General features: G+C 42.6%; 2 protein-coding genes across 2 annotated transcripts in view; one reads left to right on the top strand and one right to left on the bottom strand.

The window, feature by feature from the left end:
- The window catches only part of DCTN6 (dynactin subunit 6), a 28,679-nt gene extending 24,117 nt beyond the window's left edge, over window positions 1-4,562 (bottom strand). The window contains exon 1 of the mRNA XM_037526001.2: window positions 4,445-4,562. Coding sequence (XP_037381898.1) covers window positions 4,445-4,467 — 23 coding nt within the window. The 5' untranslated portion in view covers window positions 4,468-4,562. The remainder of the gene's footprint in view (window positions 1-4,444) is intronic.
- Window positions 4,563-11,335: 6,773 nt separating this feature from the next.
- MBOAT4 (membrane bound O-acyltransferase domain containing 4) lies at window positions 11,336-19,092 on the top strand. Its single transcript, XM_037524680.2, has 3 exons — window positions 11,336-11,454; window positions 14,787-15,011; window positions 18,035-19,092. The coding sequence occupies exons 1-3, from the start codon at window positions 11,336-11,338 to the stop codon at window positions 18,996-18,998; spliced, it is 1,308 nt and encodes a 435-aa protein (XP_037380577.1). The 3' UTR covers window positions 18,999-19,092.
- Window positions 19,093-19,649: the final 557 nt, after the last annotated feature.

Below are 19,649 nucleotides of genomic sequence, written 5' to 3'. Positions count from 1 at the left end.
AGAACAAAAATCTAGAAGGATAGAAAACAGAAAAGGCTAGGTAAGAAAATTAGAGGACCAAAAAACGATAGAGAATCTAAATGGAAAAAAAAAAAAAAAAATCCCCAAAGATGAAAAGGTAAATATTTGTGGGGAAAACTAAAAAAGAATAATAAAAAACAAAGACACAAAGAAAATTTCCCAGGACTAAAGGATAATGATCTCAACTGTGAAAGGGCAAAGTTAATAAAAAGATATTAAATAACATCATTTTGAACATTATGGAACACTATCATTTTGAACGCTATGGAAAAGATGCAAAAAAGAAAGTCATACAAGAAAAGGGAGAATAATCCAATTCTTCAATAGCAATACTGATGCCAGAGGACAATTCTGAGCAAAAATTTTCTTCAAACCAGAGCTATTTATTTATCCAATCAAACTAGCAATCAAATATGGAAGGAGAAGAAAGACATTTCAGAGTTGAAAGAGCTGGAAAAAAAAAAAAAAAAAAAGAGCTCCCTAACCTTTTATTAGGGAGCTGTTGGAGGATTGTACTTGTTAAATAACAGTAAACAGACAAAATGCTGGAAACAGAGGCTCCGGTACTGAACAAGAACAGGGACATGTTAGGACAACAGCTGTGCATCAGTCTTAAGAGTGCAAAGATGACAGGGAGCTCAGGGGTAGATCTTCAAGGGAAACGTGAAACAGAGAGATGATGTGATGAACATTTCGAAAAAATATTTACTTAACATTTGAAAAATCTGTTGAAGATTAAAAAAACATTAGTACATAGAAAAGAAAATTAAAAGAATAAGTTATTTTGTTACATTTTAAATGAATTCAGTTTGAAATATCTGGAAAATTTAGGAGAAAACCCAGTAATTGAAAACACAATACTAAAGTTGATGAAAGAGTTTAGACCAGAAATGTAGCTGAGATCACTCCATCAGAAGAATCCCCCTAAATATTCCTAAATATAAATGCAAATTAACACCAAAAATAGTTTTAAAATCACACCAACTTTTCTATAGATATGAAAAACTAAAAAAATGAAGGCATACACAGTTTTCTTCTGCAAATTTCAGTGAACAAATCTTCCTACCACAAAGTATTCTTAAAGCTCTCAGTAAAATAAAACAGAAAACCAGTCATCCTTGGGTCTATCTTCAAGAAATGCCTGCTCACACAAGACTGCAGGTACAGGGCCTCCCCGGTGGTGCAGCGGTTGAGCGCTGGGCTGCGAAGCTGCCTGCAGCCTCTGTAGTGCCGGCTCAATCCCCAGCCACCCATGAGGGTCCCACATGGCACACAGACCTCTCCTGCCACCCGCTGCTCCCCTCAGCAGTGTATTTCGTCAGTCTGCCTGTTCTACTCCCCGCTCTGGCTCTGGTGAATTCTCTCACCTTCCCGCACTTTTGACTGTACCCAGTGCTTGTATAAATAAATAAATAAATATTGAAAAAAAAAAAAAAAAAAAGACTGCAGTTATGTCTGTCTCCATCATTTTGACACTAAGTTTCTATAAGTATAGAAATTCTAAAAATGATCTTCTGGGTTACTGTCATTTGACTCTGCTGAAATCACAGAAGATATATAACACTTCTGCTAAGCAAAAGAAAAACTTTAACATGGAACAGAAAGTGACCCAGTGCTCTCATTTTTAGATGAGGAGGCTGAAGTCCAAAGACTAGAACTTTTTTGAAGCAAAGTTCATTCCTGCGGCATCATTTCTTCTCACCAATCATCTCTTCTGTTGGTTGATTTTTTTTTTTTTTTTTTTTTAATAAACATCCTGCCTGGCGCGGGCCATGCTACTCATGCTGTCTGACAAGGTCTGGGCATGGGGGAAATTCCAGAAAAATCGGGAAGCTCTGCAGCTGGCTCCTGCTACTTCCTTTCATTTGTTTATGGCAGTTATTGAAACCATGGAAATTTTCTATAAGCTTCAGAATAACACAACGAGTGTTGGCATTAATGACAGTGTCAGGAATGCACGCTTCAGTAATTTGAGAAATGGCCCTTCCAAATGATTGATCATGAAACTGTTCCCAATATTTCTCCACGTCCTCCAACTTGTAATTCAGTTACCATGAGTAACACTGACTTCTTTAACAAGCCAAGCGCCACAGAACTGATGGAACTGAGCCTGGTCAAAGCCCCCACGGAAGGAGACTCTGAGGCGCCCCAGAGATGAGGCTGCCCGAGAAAAACACACCACATACTGTTCCCATGGTACCGGGACCCTTTGGTTCTATATAGAAAATAGGAAGCCACCTCGATCTTACAATGACTGCTTAATCTTTAGTTAATTTGGCTTGACCGCATTAATCACACTGCCTAGCAACTGTTTTCTATTTCTGAGAAGTGAATGTTAGTTAAGGAAATAATGTAGTCAAGTTAATCATAGACTAGAAAAATTAAAAAGGAGGGCTGTGCACTGATTGATGATCAAAAATAAATTCTGAAACAATGTAAAAATAAAATCACATGATTGCATGATGCAATGATCAAAATAACAAATTTTGATGTATAAATAAAGCTCCGCTGAGGCTATCAGCAGGAGATGTTTGCACCCTGATCAAGTGTCAGTGTCCTCATCCCCTCATCCCCTCACCCCTTCATTCCACCTCCGCCCTCTCCTTAGGGGACCCTGCCCTGGTCAGAGTCCTCCAGCACCTGCCACTTCACACGTTTTTTTCCTATGATAACTGAATGCTACTCCCCTTGAATGGCTCACCACTTCTAATGCTACTTCTCTGATGCTTTTCATTTAGAGCAGGTTTGTGTGCAAAAATATGCCACTTTCTTAAGCCTGGTCCAATAAAGTAACCTCTATAAAATGTCTCTTTAGACCTTATTTCCAATTCCAATTGGAGTTCCCTAAGACTCCCCGCTCAATATTTTTTTACGAGAAGAGCATTAGCTACCATTTAACTTGTCCTGAACAAAAGATGGTACAAGAGTTGACCTGTCTTCAGTTTTGTGCTCAAAGGAGAGGCCCCAGATAGAGTTTGTGTCCCAACTTCTCCATGAGACAGGAAGTAAAGAAATTCATCATGACACCAACTAAAACGTGGTCCAAACACCTGGATGCTGAGGGCGGGGGTAAGGGGGGAAGGATGGCTTTGCCAACGGCCTATTAAAAAAAACAAGTCAATATAACCCTCAACTCCACTGTGATTAACTGTGTACTGTACATAATGTTTGTTCCTCTTTGGTTTCTGGAAAAAGATCACAGTAACCTGCCTAGGTAGAAATAACAACCTAAATTTTAATTTATGGCATCTGTGGAACCAAGCATAAGTATTCTTAGCCATTGCTCTGTGTAACTGCCATTTTAGAATTTTAGATTTTGCTGGGAAAAGACTGCATTCCACAGATAGTTTGGACCCTCACTCCACCCTTAATCTCCGATAACCAATGAGGGCAAACTTGCTGTAATTGGACCTGCAGGTTGGAGCTGCATCTTGGCCTGGCCAGTCAGCTTAGAATGATAGCTGGGCAAAGTTGGAGACCACATCCTTGTAGCCAATGAGTAACTGCCAGCATAATTTAACCTTATTAAAAGACTCCTGCTTCCTTTGTTCGAGGCTCTCGGTATCTGCCACTGCGTTGGTAGGTGCCGTGAACCCGGACTCGAGTCTGAAATAAACTCCCTTTTGTGTTTGCATCAGCTGTCTTTGCGTTCTTGGAGGCTATGCTCGCCGAGTCTGCTGACCTTGGGCACAACAACATCCGACCCAATGCTCGAAGGCTTTCTTTTTCTAAACGGGTCGGCAGAGGGTGCTGGACTCTGCAGCCTTTGGAGAGTTAGACGTAGGCGTGTCTCGCCTCCAGGCCGGTTCTGTCCCGAGCAGCGAAGACTGCTGGAAAAGCCTCAGTGCCCGAGCTGCAGACAAGAGCCTCACACACCCAGCAGGTGGCCAACAGCTCCAGCAGGCGCGGGCCTCTTTCTCTCAAGCGAACCAGTTTGGCAAACGCACGCCGCCCACCCAGGTAGCGAGGACCAGTGCGGCCAGCACCAGCGCGGGCGCCCACGGACCCCCGGCAGCGAACGCGGCCCCAAGCTGCCGGGGGACAGTCGCAGCGAGCGCCGCGGAGGGCAGCAGGGTGGGGGCGTCCCTTCGCGCCCCGGGGAGGGGCGACGCCCTTTCTTCCCACGCAGCCCCGCCCGGGGACCCCTTCCGCGCAGGCGCCCGGCGGAGGGGGCCGGCGAGCCGGGGGTGGGAAGGGAGAACTAACACCTTCCCGGTACCGACTCCGCAGCCGTCACAGGCCTGCGTCCCCCGCCCCGGTCCGTCGCCTCCACCCTCGGCAGAGGCCGGGTCTGGGCTTTAGGACCCGTGCAGGCCGCACTCCCAGGATAAGACACCATCTCAGCCCCAGCCACTGACGACCAGGGGCAGGTTCCACTGCTGCAGAAAGTTAAGAATAGGTAAATCTCAAACCGCAGACCCACCTCTTTTGAGTCTTCTCCGCCATAGTTAGGCCCCGATCTCTTATTGGAGGGAGCCAAGATCGACTCAACCGCCTGGGCAGAGCGATGATCTCGACAAGCGATTGGAGTTCCTGACAGGATCGAGAGGGGCGGGGCGGAGGGTGTTCTGCCCTTGAGGGCGGGGCCTGCCAGCGCGGCCCCTCCCCCGCCCCCTCCCCGCATCCCGGTGAGCACGGCCGCTGGTGACGTAGGCGCTGGTGGCCGGGCGAGCTGCTCAGTCCACGGAACAATAGATTCGTATTCAAAACAGCGGCTTAACGCAGTCTAAACGTTGCTGTGACCTCATTATAACCTGCCGTTCAATATTAGTGACACCCCCAGCAGGCGTTGCGCCACCTCACTGGAATCTGGTTTTTTCATCCTTTAGGTCTCTTTCTACCCCTTAAGATTCCTCCTGCTCGGACCCGGGACCCTTTCCCGTTCTGTATGAACGCATCCCCCCATGGGTTAAGTTTCCTCTTGGCTTTTTCAGGCTCACATCGCTGGCCTGTCCTTTTTGTCCAGTTGCACACCTGATTATTCGATTGCCTACTTGACATCTCCACTTGCGTGTCTCAAAATCTTACTAAAGCTGAAGTCCAGAACAGAAGTTTTGGTTTACTCTCTGGCCCTCCCTTCAACCAGTCAGCGCTTTGATCTCCATCTCAGTAAAAGGATCCACCTTTTATGCAGTTGCTCAAACTGTTATAGGACAGGGAGAGGGGCAGCCCAAACCCCGCAAACCTGCCTATTCTACATGGGTTCTGCCATCCGCCGCATCAACACAAAACATAGGAGACTTTAATGGGAAGGAACTTTAATATAACTAGGAAACAATACAGGTAAGGCAAAGAGTCTAGTTTCTAAATGAAGCATCCAGAGTTACCCGTCCCCTCGTGGGTAAAAGTCCATCCAAATGGGATTGGCCCAGAGCAAAGCCCCAAAGTCTACCACAAGTCTAAAACATCTTCCAGTGGGGACCCACAGAAAAGGGTCACAAACAACTGGACAAGCCCGGAAGGAAAAGAACAAAATCAACATCAAGATAAAAGCTGCCATTGTCACCTCCCCACGGGTCTCACCCACATCTGTGTCACCCAGTCCACGACCAAAAGACAAGCGCAGTTTCTTCACGTGTCTCTAGGCTCCATGCGCCTCCTGCAGGTCTCCTGGCTCCATCCTGCTTCCTTCCTCAGTCTCTTCTTGCAGCTTCTTCTCTTGCTGCTCAGCTCCACCCTCCCTTGGGTGGGGCAGGGAACCTCCCCCTTTCCTGGGGACCACCCTGTTGCAAAACCAGAAACCGAGAGTTATGCTAGACACTCCTTACCTCACCATATGTAATTCGCCAGCGAGTTCAGCTGGTCCTACCTCTGGAATTTTATTCTTCGACGCTACCGCCTCTCTATTTTAATCTGTCACTGTGTCTCACCAGTTATCTGCTCCTTCCATCCTTGACTTCTAAAATATCACCCCTATAAACCGTCCTTTAAAAACCAAATCTAGTAAAAATATTTAATTTTCTTTCAAAAAATTTTCACTTTATTGAGGTAACATTGGTTTACACTTCATATAATTTAGAGGAATAGGTTCACACCTCCCCAGGTATACATTAGGATCCCAGCCCCACCATCCAAGCACCCATAGTCTTTTACTACAGACCACTGTGCCTTCTCCCCTTTTGTTCCCACACTTTCTCTCCCTCCGCCTCTAGTAACCTTAATTCTGCTGTCATATTTCTAGGATTTATCTTGGTTTAGTTTTGTCATTTGTTTTGTTTGTTTTCTCTATATTCCACATGAGTGAAATAATCTAGTATTTGTTTTTCTCATCTCTTTTTCTATCATATTTTCATTCTCCAAGAAGTCAAGCTGACTCCCTGGCCCAAATCCCTTCCACCTGTCTCCTGCCATACAGGCTTTTGCCATTGAAAGTCACAAATGTCATATACACAGTGTATCAACTTAGAGAACCTCTAGAATCTCCTTTCTCTCTAAATAGATATATGTATACATATATAATTATACACAAGATATATAGATAGATATAAATATAGATAGATATGAAAAATATAGACACATATGAAGAGGTTTGTTGCAAAGAATTGACTTACGTGATTGTGGGACTGGCGAGGCTAATTGGAAATTGTAAGGCAGACTGGAAGTCTCAGGTTTAGCCTGCAGTCTTCAGATTTGAGGCTGCAGTACTAGGTTTCCTCTTAATTTCCAGCCTGTAGGGCTTCTTTCTACCTTCTCTGAGTAGAACTGCTCCTTTATAGGGAACCCTCAAATTTCAACTGATTCTATGCAGCCCACTCCATTTTGGGTGGTAATCTGTTTTACTCAAAGTCTAACTGTCAATCTCATCTTTAAAAGACCTTCAGCACTACATCTATACTGGTGTTTGACCAAACAATCACACAGCATAGCCTAATGGAGCTGACACAAACTTCGTCATCACAGCATACTTACAGGAAGGATTATTTTATCATTAAGTATAGTGTTCAGGACTTACAAGCTGGGGACCTATGAAATGTTTGTAATCTGAAAATTAAATGTACAGATTAAAAAATGCAAAAAGTAGGAATTAATATATATTTGAGTGACAAACCCAACCTTTCCCTGACCAATGAACTGTAACTCAATCCTTCTGGTTCTAGCAATATATTTAGTGTTCATGTTGCATTTTAATATCTTTACTGTGATGTGAGCTTATTCCTTGTTTAGAGAGCCCTTTCCTCCCCCCACTAACTTTCTGTTTCTATAGGTCTGCGTGCTCTCTGTGACCTGGAATAAGCTATCCATCTATTTAGAAACATCCTTCCAGAGCTAATGCAATCATTTCTTCTCCAAAACCATTTTTAAAAATTACCTATCTCTGCAGATGATTGCTTCGTTATTTATCTACTCCAATATACCTGTGGTACACTGCACCTATGGTTTTTTAATAAAAGTATTTGTTGCCATTCTGTCTCTGTACAAGATTGAGGTTGAGTAGATTGAAGGCAGGGACTATGTTTTATTCATTCTTATATTCTTAATGCTTAGCACAGGATTATCTTGAAATGGAACCTCAATAAATTTTCATACTTTTCATTATTCAATCATTTTACCTTCAACAGCATTCAATCCACCAGCTTTTTACCCCAAGCTTTTATATACTTTATCTACTATTCATGACAATTCTGTACAGACAGGCATTAGTATATCTAATTTTTAAGATGAAGAAACTCAATCCCAAAGAGATGAAGGGATTTCTCAGAGTTCCCCAGTTTCCCCTCAGCAGTGTACTTCAGTTCCTTCTGCCTGCTCTGCTCCCCGCTCTGGCTCTGGTAAATTCTCTCACCCTCCCGCTCTTTTGACTGTACCCAATGCTTGTATAATAAATAAATAAATAAATAAACAAATAAATAAATAAATAAATAAATCTTTAAAAAAAAAATATTAAGGAAACTTTCTTTCAGATTTTCTCCTCTGTGCAGAGCTGTCTTTCCTGGAGAGGTGGTGCTGGCCCATAAGATACTTTTGTAACACAACTCAGCACAAACAAAGCAAACACCCTAATGAAAAAATGGGCTTGGCTCAAGGGGTTAAGAAGCAATCTATAAAGCTGTCTGCAGCCACTGCTGAGGGGAGAAGCGGGTGGGTCAGGAGAGGTCTGCTGAGCCATGTGTGTTGCTCTCCCCCCCCCCATCCCCCGCCAGCCAGGGATCCAACTAGTGCTGCAGTGGCTGCAGACAGCAACACACATGGTTCAGCAGACCTCTCCTGACCCACCTGCTTCTCCCCTCAGCAGTGTATTTCAGTCAGTCTGCCTGCTCTGTTCCCCACTCTGTCTCTGGTGAATCCTCTCACACACACCCCCACACCTCTGTACCCCAGTTCTTGTATGCATAAATAAATAATTTTTTTTAAAAAAATGAGCAGAAGAGCTAAAAAGACACTTCCGCAAAGAAGAAATGCAAATTGCCAACAGGCATATGAAAAAATGTTCAACATCACTTAGTATTGAGGAAATGCAAATTAAAACCACAATGAGATACCACCTCACACCAGTGAGAATGGCCCATATTTAAAAAACTGGAAATAACAAGTGCTGGTGAAGATGTGAAGAAAAAGGAACCCTCTTAGACTGCTGGTGGGAATGTAAACTGGTCCAGTCACTATGGAAAGCTGTGTGAAGACTCCTCAAAACACTAAAAATGAGTCTATCATGTAACCCAGAGATTCCACTCCTAGGAATCTACCCAAAGGATACAAAAACACTAATTCAAAAGGAAACCTGAACTCTTGTGTTTACTGCAGCACTATTTACAATAGCTAAGAAATGGAAACAACCAACATGCCCAAGATAGATCAGTTTATCAAGATGTGGTATATATAAACAATGGAATAATAGTCAGTGATCAAAAAAGATAAACTCATGCCATTTGCAGCAACTTGGGTGGAGCTGGAAGGGATTATGCTCTGTGAAGTAAGTCAGAAGGAAAAAAAGAAATATTGGATGATTTCACTTACAGGAATAGGGACTATAGGGAAACTGAACAAAGGGCCAGGAAAAAAGACAAAACTTACAAACTGACCATAGATTCGAGGCATACAGCAGTGGGGGAGAAGGGAGAGAGATCAATACCGGGGGTGGGAAAAGTCCAAGGGACAATGATGATGGTTTATGGTTGATAATGGTGGTGGGAGTGTAGCAGGGTGGTCCCCAGGAGGGGGGGAGGTTCTGGGTTTCCTGCCTCACCCTAAGGAGGGTGGAGCTGAGCAAAAAGAGAAGCTGCAGAGGAGACTGAGAAGGAAGGAAGCAGGATGGAGAGCCAGAAGGAGGCCTGGAGGAGGCACACAGAGCAGAAAGACACGTGAAGAAACTGCGCTTGCCTTTTGGTCGGGGATTGGGTGACACAGGTGTGGATGAGAGATCCGTGAGGATGTGACAGTGGCGGTCTTTGTCTTGATTCTGATTTTGCTCTTTTCCTCCCAGACTTGTCTGGTTGTTTCTGATCCTTTTCTGTGGGTCCCCACTGAAAGGTGCTTTAGGCTTGTGGCAGGCTTTCAGGCCTTGACCTGGGCCAGTCCCGTTTGGGTGGACTTTTACCCACAAGGGGACGGGTAACTTTGGGTGCTTGATTTAGAACCTCTATTCTTTGTCTTTCCTGTATTGTTTCCTAATTGTATTAAAGTTCCTTCTTATTAAAGTCTTATATGTTTTGTGTTGATGTGGCGGATGGCAGAACCTATTTAGAGCAGGCAGGTTTGCGGGGTCCGGGGTGCCCCTCTCCCTGCCCTATAACAGGAGAACTGTGGGGACTGCTCTGGGCAGGGGGTTAGGTAGGGAAAAATCAAATATTGTATAAAATGAGCAACAATATAAGAAAATAAATAACTAAAATTTAATAATTAAAAAAGAGAGAGAGATGCTTTTGTGTCGTTCTTTCCGATCCCTGGGTTAAGGATGCTTATTCTGGCATGAGCTTTGACAATGAAAACAGTCGATCAGAGACAATGCTGCCATGCCCTGCCCAGCAGGTAAGCCTCTGAAATGTCAAATTGTTCTTGTCTTGCCTCTTGGCAGTCAGTATCTCTGTACTTGTTTACACCTCAAAGAAAAGATTCTCTTTAAATGTACCTCTCCACACTTCTACTTCCTCAAAATCTTTTTAGTTTTAGCAAGTATCTGCTAAACATATAGTGTGTGCCCAGTACTGTTCTATGTGCTGGAGCCACAGCAGAAAACAAAACAGTGTTCTTCCCTTGTAGAGTAGAGGGATGGGCCCCAAACTAACGGAGAAATAAACATAATGAATGGCGACAGGTACTGTGGAGGAAAAAAAAAATAACGTAAGTGTAACAGGGTGGTCCCCAGGAAAGGGGGAGGTTCCCTGCCCCACCCAAGGGAGGGTGGAGCTGAGCAGGGAGAGGAGAAGCTGCAGAAGAGACTGAGGAAGGAAGGAAGCAGGATGGAGCCAGGAGACCTGGAGGAGGCGCATGGAGCCTAGAGACATGTAAAGAAACTGCGCTTGTCTTTTTGGTTGTGGACTGGGTGACACAGATGTGGGTGAGACCCGTGGGGAGGTGACAATGGCAGCTTTTATCTTGATGTTGATTTTGCTCTTTTCCTTCCGGGCTTGTCTGGTTGTTTCTGACCCTTTTCTGTGGGTCCCCACTGGAAGATGCTTTAGACTTGTGGCAGGCTTTGGGGCCTTGCTCTGGGCCAATCCCATTTGGATGGAGTTTTACCCATGAGGGGACAGGTAACTTTGGGTGCTTCATTTAGAAACTAGATTCTTTGCCTTTCCTGTATTGTTTCCTAATTAAAGTTCCTTCCCATTAAATTCTCCTGTTTTGTGTTGATGCGGCGGATGGCAGAACCCATTTAGAATAGGCAGGTTTGCGGGGTTTGGGCTGCCCCTCTCCCTGTCCTATAACATAAGGACAATGGTGGTTGGAAGGGGGGTGCTCCTTACTCTTTGAGACCCACCTGCCTTCCTCATGCTCACATTCTCATCCCTCCACCACAGTCCAGTGCGTTTCTGTAACTGGAAAATGACATATTTCATTACCTTAGTGGCGAAAATATGACAATCAGATGACTGGAAAGGCAAATAAAGTGGTATGTAAACCAAACAAAACTAGGACTTTGGAAGCAATGTTTTTGGTACATATTGTCATTAAGTAATATTACACAAAAATGTGTTTTGGTTTCTATAATGCAGTCCCCTTTATCAGAAAGTCCTGGGTCATACAGCTTATCTCTAGTCCTTTTGTTTGCTTGTTGCTCCCCCAGGCCTTCCTAAATTGTATAAAAAGGCCAAAGATAGTGGGTTTTGACTTCTTTTGCAGAAGGCATTGGTTAATGACTCTGTTCCAGTTGGTAATGGATTGGCTTCAGCTGTTCTTCCTCCATCCTGTCTCATTTTATCAAGGGGCTGCTATTCCTTTTGCACTTCTGTTTAATTATCTCTGCATTACGGACTCATTTTCCACTCATGCCAGGTAGGTTTGATGGTTAATTTTGCCCTTACATCTGTGAATACTAAAGTAGGACAAAAGCATGGATTGTACTATATTAATTATATTGGTTGTTTTTAATTACATTGACTCTTGATGATATGATGATGACTATATCTAGGAGAGGAAACAGAACTGGAAAATTAACATCATGTCTGCATGACTCAAAGTTTGATAGATTTACATTAAATGGGGAAAGCATGAAAAAAAATGGGCAGAGATGGATAGTCAGAAAGTAGAGGAATTCTTCAAACTGGTACATATGGCCCAGATAGTCTTGACCAGTTCTGATTTCATAGAATTTTATCAGCTTCAATAAAATTAAATTTTATAAAATATATATCTAATTTACCCAAAGGACACAGAAACATCTATTCCAAAGAGCACCTCCACCCCTGTGTTTATAGCAGCATTGTTTACAATAGCTAAGCTTTGGAAACAACCCAAATGCCCAAAAATACATGACTGGATCAAGAAGATGTGGTACATATACACCATGGAATATTACTCAGCATTCAAAAAAGATAAACACATGCAATTTGCAGCAACATGGATGGAGCTGGAAGGGATCATGCTCAGCGAAATAAGCCAGAAAGAAAAAGAAAAATACCGGATAGTCTCACTCATAGCAGGAATCTAGAAAACTTAAATAAGGGACCAGGAAAAAGAATAACTATAAGAAAGAAACTATCAAAATCAACAAACAACTATGAACCAGAGACACTCTATGGGGGGTGGGGGGTGGGGAAAGGAGGGCTTGGGGTCAAAATAAGGGGGTTGTAATTGTAAGGGGAATATAAAAATAAAATTTAAATAATAAATAAATAAACGTAAAAAAAAGTTAAAAATATATCTAAATGTGATATTTTAAAATACCTTTATATGATTTCTCAGATAAATTAAATAAGTCAAAACAAATCTTGCCAGATTAGTTTTATCTCAAGCTGGGGTTCAAAAACTATTGTTATATAAATCTGATAACTTAATTGTAATGATTTTAATACCTAATAAATATCACATTAGAGACAGTTCCTATTTTTAAAAAAGTTTTCCTTTTTGTAAAGTGAAAATTCATTGCCAAAGGGTCACCTCCTAATAATTCACTTACTTTGGAAATTAGAATTTTTATATATTGGAGCTTCTTAAATAAAATCTAGCTTTAACTAACAATCAGTTAGTTTGGTTAAACATAGTTTGTTACTACATTTTCACATCTATTGATGGCCCTTCCTTTATAGGAGATGGGGTGCTAGTTGTAAAAAAAGAAAGTTTCCTATAGAGAAAGCAGCACAAACAATAAAGCAAAACAAGTGAAAAAAACAAGGTTTAATTTCCTGTAGAGTTAATGTAGTGTTCAGATTGCTGACTTTGGAGTTAGCATGGGTGAGTCCAGGGGCCCTTCATTTACTGAGTAGGTGTGAATACATAAACTCTGAGTTTATGTATAAAATGGCAATAATAATGACTTGGGGGGGTAATTTTAATAAAGAGATTTCTCATATAAGATTAATTAGCACAATGGCTAGAATAAAGTGAGTACTAATAAATCATGTCACCTACATTATATAGGTATACACATTTTAATTCTTACATATGGGGGGAAGTTGTCTTGGGTGGGAGGTTGCTTCAGACTTCTACTCTGCTGTGTAATAAGTGTTCCTTTTATTTTCCCATCGCTTGGAAATGAAGACTCAGGCCACAGTGTTTAGAGTGTTTAGGGTTGGAGTCACTGCAAGCATAGATTCAAAGAGACACTCAGGGCTGTGCAACAGAGCTTCTGACACAGGGAACTCCCTAGTCCTACCCCCTCCCCACTGCTCTCCCAAGAAAGAAATTCTTGCCAACCCCACTGTTTTGGAGCCAGGGTATTTGCTTGTGACAGTAAAGAAAAGACTTTGCCTCTCACTCCTATTCCTGACTAGTCAGTAGCTATCCCCCACCTTTTCTGACCCCTTCGTTTGGATTTATTAATTTGGCCACAAATCAAACAAACAAGTCTCCATGTACTGACAAATAGAGAACCAAGTTTTCATAATGTGAAATCCAAGTCTCTGCAAATCTTAGGGCATCTACCATCCTCTGGGGGAGGCAGGTTCCACAAATCACTCGGTGTGGGTTTTTACAACACTGAAAAAAAAAAAAAACCCACCACTGAAACGCATTCATGAAATCTTAAAGTGAAGTAGATAGGATTAACAACAAATAGAGAGATTCTTCTAATTGACTTGTATCCAAAGCAGGCATTTTGTCTCCTTTCTCTCACTCTTGGAATGGTCCAGGGCGGTGTAACCCCGTGGGAAGGAGAACTCATGGGATGAAAGGATGTCTACATAGTTCTCTCTAATCTCTAGGCTGGATTCATATCACTTCTCACTCAGGCAGCAAACCACTGGACTTTTAAGATTTCCTTACCAGGAAACATTCCAGACCTCTGGCCCACAGGATAGTTAGGGGCAGTTGCTAGTCCCACTTCAATGGCAAGCATCAAAGAAAGGCCCCCAGGGTCACTGAAGCAGGAATCAATATTTGTCTACTGAGGTAGCTGTTTACTAATGAACTCTGCCTCTTTCTCCCATGTGTCTTTCCTTCAGAAGAACAAAGCAAGAACTTTGGGGTGATAATAGTATGACTCTTTTAGGTGTTATATGGGGTTTGCCTTGATTGAGTTACCCAAAATGATAGCAGAAGTGATTCATTAATTACATTGTTCTATTTTTTATTATTATAATTTTCTTTAAGTTAACATTGGTTTATAATACTGTATATGATTCAGAAATATAGGATCCCACCTCTTCAGATGCATACTATCACACCACACCCACCACCAAGGCATAAGGACAACCATAGTCCTTTGTACTCCCTCCTCACTGCACTCTACCCCCTCCACCTCTCCCTCTGGTAGCCTCAGTTTTACTGTCTCTTGTCTAGGATTTGTTTTTGGTTTGGCGTTGTCCGACTCTTTGTTTTGTTTTTCTGTATTCCACATATGAGTGACATGGTCTGATATTTGTCTGTTTCCATCTGACTTATGTCACTTAACCCCTTCCAGTTTCATCCATGTTGTTGCAAATAGTAAGAGTTCTTTGCTTTTTTTGTTTCGTTTTGTTTTGTTTTGTTTTTAACAACCGAGGCATATTTCATCATGTGTCTATACCACATCCTCCTAATCTACTAATCTATCTTTGGGCACTTAGGTTGTTTCCATAACTTGGCTATTGTAAATGTTACTGCAATGAACATAGGAGTGCATCTATCCCTTCAAATTAGTGTTTTTAGTTGCACTGTTCTAAATAAGGTCAATGTCCTTTTTCTCTCAGATACATCTTTCTTTTGGCTGGAGGAGGTGTCCTGGCCTTGGCAGCCATGGGCCCCTTTGCTGTGCTTGTCTTCATTCCTGCTCTATGTGCTGTGGTTCTGATCTCTTCACTTGGCCCCCAGGAGGTCCACAGAAGGACTTTCTTTGTTCAGATGAGTTGGCAGACACTGTGTCACCTGGGGCTGCACTACACAGAATATTATCTGCAAGAACCTCCTTCCACAAGGTAAAGTAGCTTGTCCATTTGGTTGGACTGAGCCAACCAAGGCTTACTTGCACTGTGGCGGTAGTTGGGAGAACCTGACTATTGAGGTTGGATCTGAATTTTTCCACATTTGAATATTGTCACCTTGAACAAGTTAATTAATCTCGCTGGTCTTATTCTGGAAAAGAAAAGGTGTGGGGGAGAGGGTAGGAGCTATAGCAATCTTGCAAGGCTTATGTTAGAGATTATGAATGCAAATGTACAACTACTAATAACTACCTCGTGTGCCTATGTAGCCAGTGTCTGGCCAGCAGCTGTAATTATCAATGTACTTGAGAAAGGGTCAAAGGGGGAGTCGCAGAGCCCACAGGAGAGGTCTGCCTGGACGTGAATACGCATAGTTTGCATACCTCAGTGTGGGTGGTTTACCCACGAAGTCAGCAGCCTCGCTTCCTCTTCAATAGAACAGAGAAAGTCTAACTACTGTAAATATTTGCTGCCTTCCCATGACAGCTGCTGTTTAAGAGTTTTACATTCACTGAGGCTCAGCTCTTCCAACCCTCAAGAGAAGGGTAGTCACCCAATCTAGGGGGGAAAAAAACAGTGGGATAATCAAAATTAGAGAGCAATGGGTACCTCTGTGATCCTGGGTCTGTTACTGGTCCTCTGTTGTAACAAGTGGCAGGGTCTTTGTTCCCTCAGAGAGCAGGGCTGTGACCTGACTCTAGCCTACTCTAGCCTGACTCTAGCCGGTCACCTGACTCTAGCCTACCACTGGTTTCCTCAGTATTCCATCCCTGCCACACTCAGAACCCTTTTCTTTATTCTGACTCTTTTCACCGAAGTCTTTAGGGTGTGAAGAAAAGACAAGATGCAGGTGGCTGGGGAAGGAGAGTACTGCCTGGCATGCAGTGAATTAAGATTTCATTAGAAAGGCAGGAACTAATAGGAACTAGAGGAGCAAGTTGAACAGGATCTGGCTGGATAGGAGGAAGGCTGAGCCAGAGCTGCGTATTGGTTTGCTCTGGTTCTCATAACAGAGCCGTGAAGTCCTGAATTAAACAATAAAGATTTATTCCCTCTGGAGGCTAAAAGTCTAAGATAAGGTGTTGTTCAGCTTCCTCTGAGGCCTTTCTCATTGGCTTGTAGATGGTCCTCTTCTCCCTGTGATTTCATGTGTCTTCCCTTTGTGCCTGTCTGTGTCCTAATCTCTCTTCTTATAAGGACACCAGTCACATTCCAGCAGAATCCATACTCATGACCTCTCTTTTGTTGTTGTTAAGTAAGTTGTTTTCTTTTTCTTGTTATTTTTATTATTGAATTACCAGTAACACTTGACCAGTTAAAAGTCTGTTAACAGGGGCCTCCCTGGTGGCACAAGGGGTTAAGTGTCAGCACTGTGAAGCTATCCGCAGCTACTGCAGCATGAGTTCGATCCCCAGCGAAGGAGGTGACCCATATGGTGCTGCAGACCTCTTCTGTCTCACCCACTGCTCCCCTCAGCAGTGTATTTCAGTCAATCTGCCTGTTCTGCTCTCTACTCTGTCTCTGGTGAATCGTCCCACCTCTGGCCTGTAACCCTGTTCTTGTATGCATAAATAAATAAATCTTTATTTTTCAGTTTTTTAAATATTTATTTATTTATGCATACAAGAACCGGGGTACAGGCCAGAGGTGTGGGAGGTGAGAGGATTCACCAGAAACAGAGTGGGGAACAGAACAGGCAGACTGACTGAAATACCCTGCTGAGGGGAGCAGTGGGTGAGACAGGAGAGGTCTGCTGCATCATGTGGGTTGCTCCCTGGCTGGCTGGGGATCGAACTCATGCTGCAGAGGCTGTGGATTGCTTCATAGTGCAGTGCTTAACCCCTTGGGCCACCAGGGAGGCCCCAATAAATAAATCTTTAAAATAAAATTCTGTTAACAAGGAAAAATGAAATCACATAATTGAAAAAGACCAGTGATAAATTTCTGCTAAAACATTAATTGTATTGTTCTGGGGGGGGGGGGAAGGCAACATAAACAATAATTCAATGTTATTCAAATTATAATAAAATTCTTATATGGTACTAAACATATGATTTTCACTATAAATGTAACTTAGGAACGTAAAAACATTTCAACATTACTAACTTTATACTTAAATAAAAATGGCCTCATTTTAATGTAACGACCTCTTTAAACACCCTGTCTCCAAATTCAGTCAGATTTTGTGAAGCTGGAGGTTAGCACTTCAATATATGAGTTCTGGGGGAGCAGGAAGGAGACACATTCAGCTCATAGTAGAAGGTAAGTGAATAGGGGTTTTGGCACCATTTGGAGGCAACTTTGCTTACAATTGGGATAAGTCAAAGCAGGGGATCACTTGACCTTAAATCCTCAGACACACAGACAGAAACAACAGTGGCTGGCAAGCAGGACTTCTTGCTCTCCACAGACAGCATTCCTGATTGTGGAGTGTGTCACTATAATTTTCATTAATTGTTCCCCACGATAATCTTCCAGTAGGATCTTCTGTGCTCTGTGATGGTAAATCAGGAGCCGTTCAGGAGATGGGTTAAGAACACACCTCAAATTACTAATGACTCAGCACACACCCTGCACTTCTAGCTTGACTCACCTTCCCTCAACACAAATTCCAAGGCCTGCAGAATCTTATAGTCAGGAACTGGCCCACATTTAATATCTTCAACTTCTTATAAAATTTTCACTACTAAATTTTTGTTTCTTGTTTGGCAAATTTTTCCCACTTCACTGAGCCTCAATTTTTATAAGCCATCTTAGAAATACAATAGTATTTCGCCACAATATTCATTGTCATTCCTTTATTGGCCTCTCTGACAAATGATCAATTTTCCCACTTACCTTTTGATGCTGCCTGGAGTAGTCTGTGGTTCAGAATAAATCCAAATGTTTTTGTGCAGGCCATAGATTAGTCTTAATTGCTGAGAGACACCCATTTGTTGTCAGGTTGTGTGTGAGGGACTGGAATAGATAAAATAAATATGAAGTGTTTTTACTTAAAAGAAAAAAATCTCTTTCAGGTTCTGCATCACTCTCTCTGCCCTCATGCTCTTGACCCAGAGAGTCACATCGCTCTCTCTGGACATTTGTGAGGGGAGAGTAGTGGCAGCATCAGAAGGCATTAGGAGCCGAAGCTCTCTGTCTGAGCATCTGTGCAAGGCACTGCCCTATTTCAGCTACTTGCTCTTTTTCCCTGCTCTCCTAGGCGGCCCACTGTGTTCTTTCCAGAGATTTCAGGCTCGTATTCAACGGTCCAGAAATTTGTGTCCCAGGCACTTTTTCTGGACTCTGACCTGGAGGGGTCTGCAGATTCTAGGGCTAGAGTGCCTAAAGGTGGCCCTGACGGGGGTCGTGGGTACAGGAGTGGGCCTGACTGACTGCCGGCAACTGCAGTGCATCTATGTCATGTGGTCCACAGCCGGGCTCTTCAAACTCACTTACTACTCCCACTGGCTCCTGGATGACTCCCTCCTTTTTGCGGCTGGTTTCGGATCTGAGTTTGGTCAGAGCCTTGGTGAGGAGGGTTACATCCCTGATGCGGACATTTGGACACTAGAGACAACACACAGGATATCCCAGTTCACCAGAAAGTGGAACCAAAGCACAGCTCGGTGGCTCAGACGCCTCATATTCCAGCATGGCAAGGCCTGGCCCCTGTTGCAGACATTTGCCTTCTCTGCCTGGTGGCATGGGCTCCATCCAGGACAGGTGTTTGGTTTCCTCTGCTGGGCTGTGATGGTGGAAGCTGACTACCTGATTCACACCTTTGCTAATTTGTTTATCAGATCCTGGCTGATGAGACTGCTCTATAGAACTCTCACTTGGATCCACACCCAACTCATCATTGCCTATATAATGCTGGCTGTGGAGGCCAGGAGCCTCTCTTCTCTCTGGCTGCTCTGCAAATCGTACAACAGTGTCTTTCCTATGGTATATTGTATTTTGCTTTTTCTATTAGCAAAGAGGAAGCACAAATGTAACTGACATCTTTCCTGGCCTTCATCTTACACATCCATCAATCAGAGTTTAGACGTGCCAGATGGTGCACTGATGATGCATGCTTGAATTTTTCCATTATTTTTTTCTATTAAGTATTGGATGCGTATACCTGATGACTTGCTGTAGAAATTTGTGTATCTACCTTAGCAAGCTATTACACTGGTACTAGGGATCCCAAAATGGAAAGGACATGGTTTCTCCCCTTAGGGTGTACAGTTTAGATATAGAAACAATGTTTAAGTAAAATTACATATAAAAACATAAAAGCATATGTATGTAAAAATATAAAATTATATGTAAAAACATAAGGTACTATAAGCCAAATATCAAATACAGGGACTTCTAAAACTTGAGTGTCCAATTGGTCCATTTCATTCTGGAATGTGAATTAAGCAAGACAAAACCAAAACCCAAACCTAAATCATATTATCACACCAGACTGTTATGTGAACTGGAAACTCATGTCCATCCACAAGTAATTAGAAAAATTCTTTTTAAAAATGGAAACACTGATATTGTATTCAGATAATAGGTGAATAAACTGAGAATCCAGCTATGATTTGATAACCACTTCAATATAAAATTGACTCATAAATACATTACACAAGGAGGCCATTTACAAGAAGTAAACACTAT

This window comes from Talpa occidentalis, unplaced genomic scaffold, assembly GCF_014898055.3.
Source record: "Talpa occidentalis isolate TD23 unplaced genomic scaffold, MPIMG_talOcc4v2.1 talOcc4.4, whole genome shotgun sequence".
Taxonomy (NCBI): domain Eukaryota; kingdom Metazoa; phylum Chordata; class Mammalia; order Eulipotyphla; family Talpidae; genus Talpa; species Talpa occidentalis.
Note: the sequence above shows the minus strand (reverse complement) of the source record. Positions and strands in the feature narration are given on the sequence as shown.

What these genes read in the sequence shown, in the direction of transcription:
- MBOAT4 (XM_037524680.2), top strand. Translation starts at nt 11,336, where the DNA reads ATGGATTGGCTTCAGCTGTTCTTCCTCCATCCTGTCTCATTTTATCAA. An exon ending in TCATTTTCCACTCATGCCAG is followed by an intron (nt 11,455 to 14,786) that starts GTAGGTTTGATG and finishes TTTTTCTCTCAG; the next exon opens with ATACATCTTTCTTTTGGCTG. An exon ending in CAAGAACCTCCTTCCACAAG is followed by an intron (nt 15,012 to 18,034) that starts GTAAAGTAGCTT and finishes AATCTCTTTCAG; the next exon opens with GTTCTGCATCACTCTCTCTG.